Source organism: Drosophila obscura, unplaced genomic scaffold (assembly GCF_018151105.1).
Source record: "Drosophila obscura isolate BZ-5 IFL unplaced genomic scaffold, ASM1815110v1 contig_181, whole genome shotgun sequence".
Taxonomy (NCBI): Eukaryota; Metazoa; Arthropoda; class Insecta; order Diptera; family Drosophilidae; genus Drosophila; species Drosophila obscura.
Genome location: NW_024542769.1, coordinates 576,266 through 587,021, shown reverse-complemented (window position 1 = coordinate 587,021; position 10,756 = coordinate 576,266). Strand labels below are relative to the sequence as shown.

General features: G+C 56.1%; 2 protein-coding genes across 2 annotated transcripts; one reads left to right on the top strand and one right to left on the bottom strand.

Moving 5' to 3' along the window:
- Nucleotides 1-1,022: 1,022 nt before the first annotated feature.
- On the top strand, nt 1,023-2,853 carry LOC111071511 (TOX high mobility group box family member 4). The gene is given in 3 exon segments (XM_022362910.2): nt 1,023-1,320; nt 1,398-1,475; nt 1,477-2,853. Coding segments are annotated over 3 exon segments (759 nt in total). The 5' UTR covers nt 1,023-1,305; the 3' UTR covers nt 2,143-2,853.
- Nucleotides 2,854-3,370: 517 nt separating this feature from the next.
- LOC111071510 lies at nt 3,371-10,441 on the bottom strand. The gene is given in 5 exon segments (XM_041592637.1): nt 3,371-3,504; nt 3,581-5,064; nt 5,159-5,942; nt 6,007-8,643; nt 8,645-10,441. Coding segments are annotated over 4 exon segments (6,456 nt in total). The 5' UTR covers nt 10,241-10,441; the 3' UTR covers nt 3,371-3,504; nt 3,581-3,625.
- Between the last annotated feature and the right edge of the window lie 315 nt (nt 10,442-10,756).

Below are 10,756 nucleotides of genomic sequence, written 5' to 3'. Positions count from 1 at the left end.
TGGAACCTTGCTTCAACAACTTTATAAAACCCTGCGGAATCCTACCAAGTCAATAGAGCAGAGAACCGCCAGTCACCTTCACTGACGGCCTCTCCAAGATTGCATAAGCTCAAAAACTGGTACAGCGACCTCAGCAGCATAATAACACAAAAATTGAGTGCACTAACTAGCTCTTATAATCCCGAGAACTTTGGGCTAGTCCCTGGTCTTCATCTAAAAGCCAGACGGCAGGCACAGGGAGCATGCGAGTTAATGCTGGCGATTCTAGGTTCTGGTAAATGCTTAGGAGATATTTTTTTTAGATAAAAACATAAAATTCGGAAGAATTTTTATAATTATCACTCCCTCCAACCGTTATTTGACCGATTTGACAAGGACTCGATTTATATTATCAATGTATCGATATAGAAGATATTTTTCTACATGAATTTTACATTTTTGTTCGTTACAGTGCTGTAAAAGATCGGAAAGCCTTGTGGATTTTGACTTTAGCAGCCTGCGGCCACACTGAAAAAGCCTCACCAATATAAAATAAAAAATTATTGTAATTTTTGTTAAAGGATTAGCTGCAATGAATCAATTGAACCAATTCCACGCGCCCTCGTTCGGAGATGATATGTTCGACATGCCAACGGAGCCCACCAACCATGCTGTAAGTGCTGCTGGAGCAGGCAACACGGACGGGCATAGCAAAGCGCCGCCCAGGTCCCAAAACGAACTAAGACCTACACGGACGGACAGGCAGACAGGGTTTTTACAGCTGAGTACTTCCACTAATTGATGAGCATCGATGGATGTCATTAATGGTTTTATAATGAACTGAACGAAGCGCAGAGATCGGAATCGCACAGAATGGGGTCGCGCTGCCACCGTACTCGTACCACGCCAATCCCTCACCCACCCGCACGTCTAGCCGTACGCTTCGATCATTATCGTATGTGGTTTTTGGGGTACCAGCTGGACGACTCCTCCAGCAGACACACACACCAATGCACATAGCCCCCCCACCCGACCATACGAGCGGTTATCGATACAAAGCTGCGAAGCAGCAGCAGCAACGACGCGTCAGCTCCTTATCAACAAACAGCACGCACACACAACACCATACAGGCAACGCAATCAGCAGGCAGCAGGGCAGGTCGACGCAACGACATCGTTACCACATACTCCTCCGCTTCTCCCCCCGCTGTGGGTGCACAAGCACATGTAGCTGAGCTTGGCGGAGTCGGCGGACGAGCGAATCGTACATTAGTTTAGTTGTTCGGTCTGTGATTGGATTATAAATTCGGCCTCTTTGCTCCTCAGATGAAGAAGTTCCTAGTGAGCGAGCCGCCTTAGGGTTGAGTGTTAATAAAAAATGACTTACCCAGCGCCCAATGCTTTTGTTTTCGTTGCAGTCGCAGAGAATGCTTAGTCTGGATCATTCCACGTTCAATGATGACGAAGAGGAGGATGGTGACAACACGTATGGCCCGCAGCGGCGGCGGGCACAGCATGATGACGCAGCACGAGCCAGAGAATCATCAGCAGATCCTGCCACAGCTGCCGCCAGCTCCACAGCAGCAGGCTCTGGCACAGGCTCCATCCAAGCCTCTGGCCCCGTTTGCTCTGTTCTTTCGCGACACTGTGACGGCCATCAAGCAGCAGAATCCCGCATGCTCCCTCGAACAAATATCGGTCATTGTCCAGACAATGTGGGACTCTCTGGACGAGACGCAGAAGAACGTGTACAGCCAGAGGCACGAGCAGGATAAGCGCGACTATGTGCGGCACATGCGGGACTATCGCCAGCAGTTGTCGGAAACGGAAATCAATCCTCCGGAGGCTAACAACAGCATCCCAGATGCTTCTGTGCCAGCGATTCAAACGACGGATCTGATCACGCCAAACATCGATTCGAGCGCCGAACAAACGCCAGCTTTGGCGGCCGCCACAGCCACATCAACCGAAGCGCCGCCCGAGCAAATCCAATTGCTCACGGAGGCGGCCCAGGCGCCAAAATGCACGCGAGAGCAGTGCAACAAGCCGGCGATCATCAATCCAGACTGGGAGGATGAGTACTGCAGCAACGAGTGCGTGGTCATCCACTGCCGCAATGTTTTCAACGATTGGGCGCTCTCACTGAAGAACTCTCCCACCTAGGGGTCACCCCGACTGAAGCACCAAACTAAGATTAGTCTTCGAGTTTAGTTCAAATTTACCAAAATGCATTGCTTCCCTCCCATAGGCGCCGGCAATCAGCTGTTACATGTCTAGAGCGTTGCCAGACTCGAGAAAAACCAATTGCCGTGCGCCGTTAAAGGGGGATTACCACATACAAAATTGTGATGCAATGTACGATACGAATACGAATATGATTATTACATATATAAATATATGATTTAGTCAAAGGACTGGAGCTGTATGCACCCCTAGAATCTGAGTGTAATGAGAGATATGGCAGGATATATTGTAACTTTTAATAAATACACACATTTATTACTCTTGCACTTCAATATATCATTATACCAATGTATCAATGCGACGTTCCGTTACACAATGCTTACAAAAATCATCCTTCGCTTCCCCTTTTGTATGCATATTATATTAAGTATATCAAATAATTAAAATGTATAAATTATTATTATGAATTCAAATAACATATGTATGTACGTAGGTGTAGGTATGTATAAAAGACGTTTCCTTGGGTTGCCTTGCCTTGAAGTAATGCGCCATTTAGTATTTACGAGTACGAGTTTAAATAAACAACAGTATAAAAAAACAAGGGAACTCCAAACTTAAATTATTATAGAGTAAAGTAGAGTGGGGACATGGTTTCCTTTTAGTTATCTCTCTTTTCTTTTATATGCTATATTACTTTGGGCGGGGGGATAAAGCAGGAGAGTAAAAGACTTTAAATGCGCATACAGCGTAGAGCATAGCGTGGGTCGGGGGAGGCTAGATCATACTTGAAGTAGACTATTTTTAGATTTTGGGGTGTAATATAAGCACTTTTCGATTAGCATTTAACATAAACATACGAGTAAAGCGCACTCTAAATAATATCACCAAATATTTGTTATTCCATTTTGTTGTTTCATTGACATTGCCCTGGCCGGTTGCAATCCTTTGCTGGCCACGCCGCCGATCGTTTCCATATTCGTAATAAGCTAATACAATACAATATTCCTTGGAGTAGTTGTGGGTGGAAGTGGAGTGTGGAGTGTGGTGTGGGGTATTACTTTTTGTTTCTGCTCTAGGTAGCTTAACACGGGGTGTTTAATTGTATTCGCGGCTATCCGTAATTTGTTGCCGCCATTCGCCGTCGCTTGTTGTGGTAGGTAGTTAACATTTTCTTCTTGTTTAATATTTATTATTGTATTTATTGTTATGGTTAAATGGTTTCATGCTCTCCAACTGCAACTGCAACGGCAGCCGCATGCTAGATTATTGACTAGTGTTGCCTTATGGGACGTGTACGGTTCTGCGTGGGGACTGGGTGTCTGGGGCCATATTTGATACGACCTGGAAGCCAATAGGTATACGGATTAGTAGTGATCTTTCCCTTCCCCACCTTCTGTTTTATTTGCGCATTCCTCACCTCATTCTGTTGCTACTGCTGCTGATCTTCTGCTACTCTTCTGCTCTATTCGACAATTTGTAGCTCGCTAATATCCAGATCAGCGCTATCCTTGCAGAAGGTGCTGGAACGTTCGAGCTTCGACTCAACGCGCTCCATGGGCATGTGCGCCCCCTCCATCTGGGCATCGATAAGCAGATTCAGCTTCTGCTTGACCGCCTGGGACGCCTTGTACGAGCCATTGATGCCGTTGGTGGTCACCTTGGTGGCCATGCCATTCGAGACAGCGGTGGTCTTCTTCAGCTGCAGCGTGTTGGGACGTCGTGTGGGTATATTGGAGGGCAGACTGTTGCGCAGATTGTGCTGCTGCAGCATGCTGGCCACAGCGGAATGTGAGGAGGAGCGCAGGGGGCCCGCAGAGGAGCGCAGATGATGCGACCCGCGCTCATCCCCCAAACTTTCGACAGCTGACGCTGATTGCTTCTGTTGCTGTTGCTGCTGCTGTTGCTGCTGCTGCTGCTGCTGGAGCTTGTTCTTCTCGGCCCGCTTGGCTAGGATCTCGCGCGACTTGGCCGACAGGAAGCTGTGGCGTCCCTTGGTGGCTGGTGCCGCCTCTGTGCCGCCTGCTGGCACCGAAATGGAGCGCTGCTTGAACAGCTCGCGGGTGGAGAGCGTACTGCTGACGGAGGACAGCCGACTGGTGGCCGACTTGGTCGTGTGCACCGAACTGGGACTCGAGCCATTCGAGGCCACTCCATTATGCTGCTGTTTGAGCTGCCGCGTTGACTTGTTGCCCACCGTGGAGCCACGCTGCAGGGGCTTCGTCTTGCCACCAGCTGCGGCCGATTGCTTGGCCCCCGCCGTGTGGCCATTCAGCTGCTGGATGCGGGCCAGCTTCGAGCTGCCCGAGAGGGATTCGTGTGAGATCGTTTTGTTGGTGATGACGGAGCTCTTCATGCTCTCCGCCAGCGAGTCCACATTCTGATCGGATGAGTATCGGTCGTTGGTGGGGCCCCGTGAGCTGCTCTTGGCCCGTCTGGCCGGCGAGGAGAGACTGTCCATGGACAGATTGCTGGATTTGTTGCCAAGCCGTGCGGCGTTTCCATTCTGCACGCGCCGCGTGGCCGCCGGACTCGAGTTCCTCGAACTGTCGCTGGAGGAGATGTGCAGATTCTTGGCCGGCGCCTTGCGTGCCCCTCCACTGGCGGGTATACCCGAACTGGTGGCACTGCGCACGGGTCCACTGGGTGCCAACGTTGCCCTTGCCTTGCGCGGCTCCAAGTAGCGGGGTCGTATCTCGCCCAATCGTGGGGCTGCCGTTGGTTTTGTCTTCGTCTCGGCTGCGGGAGGAGCTGCTGCTGCTGCTGCTGTCTTCTTGTGATGCGTCACTGGCGGCGCCTCGGACTGAGTGCGTCGATGCAGATTGATGCTGTTCCGCTCGGAGGCGACCTGGGAGGCGGCACGATGCGGCACATGGGCACGCGAGTTCGACTTGAGCAGTTTGCCTAAAAAGGGAGAGCAGAATGAGATTTGAGATTCTTCCGCTTAGCTGCTGCAGATAGAAAGAGAGAGAGAGAGAGAGAGAGAGAGACTTACTGCTGCCCAGTTCCCGGCTATCGTGATTGGCCTGCACTCCACGGTCCGCTGTCTGGACATGATTGGAGGCTGCTCCCACATCCTGAGTCTGGGTGGCCTTGTACGTGTGCGTCTCCTGAGCGTGGGCCCGTTTCGATTGGGCCTGAATGGCCAGCTTTATCTGCACCAGATCCTGGCTGCGTGTGCTGCCGCCAAAGGAGAAGGCCTTGCCCACCGCCTTGCCGCCCTGCCGCTTCATGTCCAGCGGTTCCGTGAGCCGGGCCATGCCCTGGATCTTCTTGCGCAGCTCCAGGTCCATGCGCTGCCAGGCAGTGACGCGCATCGCTCGCGAACACTGCCGGATCAGGCACTGCTCGACGGTGTAGACCAAAGCACACACGAGACGCACATAGTCCGGCTTCCAGTCGAGCTGCTCCTCCTCCTGCAGGCCATGCAGCTCCTGCACCAGCTCGCTGAGATTACCCGGCACATTGTGCAGCTTCGCCCGCAGCACCGCATTCAGCCGCGTCACGCGCTGATAGCTGCGGCACGCCTGCTCCGGCGTCAGCTCAGAGGCGGCCTGCCGCAGCAGCGCCTCCAGATGGGGAATGTGGCGACTGCGGTCGTGGCCCAGCGACAGGAAGGCATCGCTGGCAATGAGGCTGGCGAAGTGATCGCCCACATAGGCGTGGGCCGCATCCAGTATGTCCCGCACCAGCTGCTCGCAGACGTGTCCCCAGCGGTAGGCCGAAAGCTGCGCCAGCAGATGCTCACAGTCGAGCACCGTGTCCAGCACCGTCTCCGACGTCTGCCAAAGAACGTGAGAGATTAGATCAATCTGAAAGTAAGGCAGTTGTGTGGGGGGGTCTTACCATGTAGGCAATGATCTGCTGACGGCAACGTCCCAGTATGTCCGGCGGCAGCTGGGCAAACTGACGCGTGGGCCACACCTTGAGGTAGTGGCGACAGGTCCAGCGCAGGCACTTGCGATAGAGATCGTCCAGCGCATGGTTGAGGGCCACGGGCAGCACCTGCAGGATGCCATCGATGCAGCCGGAGCACGGCTTGTGGAAGTTGTGGCAGTAGTTCGTTTTGAGCGCGTGCGAGGTGACCTCCTTGAGTCCCTCCAGGCCCAGCAGATCGGCGAGGGCGGCCAGCTCCATGAGGCTGATGCCGTCGGGGGGATGCGAAGCACCCGAATAGATGTGGCACAGGGCAAAGTGCACGGCCGCATAGGAGTAGCCCTGCAGGGAGACCACGCTCTGGGATCCATGGCCGGCCAGCATGGCCGCAAAGTACTGGCATCGGGAGCGCAAAATGCACTTGTGTGCGCGAATGCGACGGCCATGCACCTCGACCAGCATATCCGTGGCGATCTCCTGCAGGAACATCTTGAGCAGATCCTCGCCCAGGCGACGCGGCTGCCGGCAGCTAATGGAAGACTCGTCCATGCCCGATCTGCTGAAGCTCGATGCCAGGCTCGAGTCGGCACTGAGATCGGTCTGTATGTAGTCCACCTGCTGCTGCTGTTGTTGCTGCTGTTGCGCCTGCGCGTGCTCCAGGGTCATGTCGTTGGGCAGCGAATTGGAGAACTCCTTGGAGAAGTTGGGGAAGAGCCGCGACAGGCTGCGGATGTTGTCCACCGAATTCGTAAAGTTCTGCAAGCTGTTGCCCGTGGACCGGGTCATGGCCCACGAGTGGGGACGCCCCTTGTTCTCATCCCGGTACAGTCGCTGGCCCAGCTGGGAGCTGTGGCTGTTGCGGTGGTTGTTGCCCACGCTCTTGCTCATCGAATCCGGCGACTGGAGATCGTGCTTCACGGGCTTGTCCATGTCCGAGAGCTTCACAAAGGAGGAGGCAGCCGGTGCCGCCTGCTTCTGCTGCTGTTGCTGCTGTTCGCCGTGCTCGTTGACCGTCTCCAGGAGCTGCTTCTGCTTCTCGATGGTGGCGTGCAGCGACTCCATGGTATGGCCATTGGTGAGCGCGGACGAGACCGAGACCGTGACCGTCTTCTTGGGCGAGGCCGTCTCCTTGGCCTCGATGATCGTCTCCATGACGCTGGTGCGATTCGAGCTGCTGCTCAGCTGCACAGGGATCAGCTGTTGTTGCTGCTGCTCCTGGGCCTGGGCCTGCTGTTGGGCCAGCTGCTCGTCCTGCTGGAAGGTGAGATCGTCCGTGTCCGTGTTGGAAGCTGGCGACATGTCCTTGGACAGCACTCCCTCCGTCACGGAGGCCATGCTGCTCTTATCGTACGTCTCGTTCAGCTGCACATCGCATCGCCGCTTCTTGAGGCGACCCCCAACCAGCTGTTGCTGCTGCTGCTCCTCGTCGGAGCAACTGCTCAGCCCGCCGGCATTGGAGCCGCCGCTGTAGTCGTCGTAGGGCGACAGGGAACTGTCCACCGACAGGGAGGAGGCCTTCGAAATGATCGGCAGCTTGTCAATGATGCTCATCAAGCCCGCCCCCGAGTCCGTGCCGTTTACTCCGTTGGCCGTCAGACTGATGGAACGCTTGCAGTCGTTGCCCGCTCCTCCGTGCTCCGGATTCCCATTGCTGCCCCAGCTATGCCGCTTCGTGGGATCGCTCTGCTGCTGCTGTCGCTGCTGCTGGGAGATGCGACGCAGTGCGGCCACGGTCAGGGGTGGATCCAGATTACATCTGTAGTCCAAGGATTTGCTTTCTCCTGCTCCCGTTCCAGCTGACAGCATCTCCTTCTGTGTGGCACTCTTGGCCATCAGGGTCTCCGTTGAGCTGGCACTGGACTTCATCACATCGCCGACCACCTCACCGCGTCGCTGGACAGTGGCGGCGGAGGAGCTCAGTGAGCTGGACAAACGCTGGGCCAAACTGAGGGGCTCCTTGCGTCCATTGGGCTGGTGTCCGCGTGGTGTCTTCTGCTCGCCGCCAATGTCGATGAACATGCTGAAGATGTTCTTCTGCTCCGACTGCTGCTGCTGCTGCTTCTCCTCGGCCGCCTTTTGCTGCACCTCCTGCTCCGCCTCGTTCTGCGCAAGATTCACAAAGAAGCCAGCGGACTTGGGCGCCGTGTAGGATTTGCTGAGCTGCGATGGTGGCTGGACCTTAGGCTGTGCCTGTGCCTGTGGCTCTGGCGGCTTTCGATCCATGTCATCCAGTGAAACGTAGAAGCCGCAGCCGCTCTTGTGCGAACTGTTCGAGTCGGAGCGCTCGCGGAAGCTGGAGGTGGTGCTGCTGGTGCTGCGACGACGCTCCGGCCGACAGTCGCTCATGTCCACCACCCAGGAGGCTATGCCGGTCACCGGTTTCCTCTGTAGTCCCGCACCCGCACCCGACTTCACGCGCAGCTCCACACCGGAAATCTCCGCATCATCGGCATCGTCATCATCCTCATCGTCGTCCTGCAGGGGGCGCGTGGGTGCAAAGTCCAGCGAGACAAAGCCACCGGACACAATGGGGCAGGTGTCGGTGCGCCGCTTGATGCTGGGACTCTCGCACTGCTTCTGCCGAAAGTCCTCGATGGAGGCCCCGCCCGGACACAATGGGATTGGCCTCGTCGAACTTGGAGCTGCGCTTGGGGGTGCGGGGCAGGGGCAGCGGCGAGTCCGTGGCATCGCTGCAGTAGGCGCCCGAATCGCGGTGATGCGACAGCGAAGAGGACAAGGTGTAATCTCTGTGGATGGAGCTGTTGTTGCTGCCCGATGCCGGCTCTATGTGCACCATCGAGTTGTGTGGCGTCGATGCCGCCACGGAGACGGAGGCCGAGGCCGAGGCGGAAGAGTGCGGCGCATGCGTGGCTCTGCTGTGCTCCGACCAGACCAAACTGGGAGCCGGGCTGCTGGACGAGTAGTCCGTGGTGTAGCTGAGATCGGGCTGTCCATTGTTGTGGTTCTGGTGGCTGTGGCTGTGTTGGTGTTGGTGGGTCGCAAACTTCGGGCTGCTCCCCAATGGATGCACACTAAAATGCTGCGCATTGTGCTGGAAGCTGAACGGCCCCCCGCCGCCGCCGCCGCCGCCACTGCCCATGGAAACCATTGGGCGCTCCTGTTCCTCCTGCTCTCGTCGCATCTTCACACTGAGCGAGGAGTCGGAGGAATCGGCATCGTTGGAGCTGCTGCGGCCGTGACTCATGCTCGAACCTTTGCACCTGGCAAAGGCCTTGTGGAACTGCTCCAGCTGCTGGGTGGGCGAAGCTTCCTGTGTCTCCTGCTCGTGATCATCGGCTGTAGCTTCGATCTCCACTTCGTGCTCCTCCCCGTGCTCCTCTGCGTGCTCGTTCTCCTCTTCCTGGGCATGTCCGTCGAGGCTGGGAAAGGACAGCACCTCATCTTCGTCGCGCAGCGAGGAGGCGTCTATGAAGCAGGCACTCGTCCCGGATGTGGACAGCGGCTGATCCCGCTTCTCCAGGTCCCGCAGCAGACAACTGGCGCTGATCCCTTTGAAAACGGAGCTCGATTCCGCTTCGGTGCCCAGTGTCTCCCCATCCTCCTCCGGCGCTGACGGTGCTGGTGGTGGTGGCTCTACGGCCACTGGGTACATCGACTCCCAGGAGCCCGTCTCTGTGGACACTGTGGAGGTCTCCATGCACACAATTTCCTCGTTCTGGCGCTGCTTCTCCTCTTTGGAGGCGGGTTTCGTCTTGCTGCTGCTGCCGCTGCAGCTGCCCCCTTCGAAGATCTTGTTGTCCAGGCCCGGTTCGCTGACGGAGGCAATAACCTCTGCTCCCAGAGCGGAGGCTGCCCCGTTGCAGTCCGGACTGGACACTGGCGAGAAGGTGTCGCGCTCCTCCTCGCCCACATCCACCTCGCAGGTCTTGCCCGCCGACGATGAGCCTGTGCCCGCCGATCCGCTGTGACTCTGACTCTGATTCTGATTCTGGGTTGGTTTTGGGGCCTGATTATGACGCACAGCAGCGACTGCTGCTCGTAAATCCTCGCTGTATTGGGGCGCCGACGAGGATGAGGATGTGGTGGAGGGGCTGCAGACACTGCTCCCACTTGGGCTGCTGCCGCTGTTGTTGGTGAGATTCGAGTAGTTCGAGTGATTGGGCGAGGCGTCCACCTGCTGGTCCAATGACCTGCCCGATACCAGTGCAGGAGCTGCCGCAGGGGATGTGGGCGATGCGTCCATTGTAGCCAGTGGACGACGGTGGAGTGGGACGGGGTACCAGTTCCAGTTCCAGCTTTCAAAGCACCAGCTAGGGTACAGCTAGGGGAGGAGGCGGTGGAAGAGGTGGGGTGATGAGGATGAGAGAGGTTCGAGGCCTCAACTCATCGACGCTTTTCCGGTCTGCCTGGTTATGGTTCGCTGCTGCTGTTGCCTGCTGCCTTCTGCCTGCTGCCTGCTGCTGCCTGAATGCCAAGTGGCTGTCAAGTGGCTAGGGCCTGCTCTTGGGCTTTGGCTTGGGCTTGGGCTACACTCTTTTCCCTTCTTTTTTTTGTTGCAGCTTTCTGCTGTTGTTGTTGCTGTTGTTGTCAGTGTCTAGGGCTGCCTACATGGCCACATGCTGCATTCCCCTGCTGGCCTGCAGCTGCCTGTCAACAATCTGCCTGGGACTGGGGGCTGCTGCCAAAGTATCTCCCAGATACTGGAGGGAACTACTAAAAATAGTCTCCAGAATAGCGAAATCGATATGCAGTGTCCTGC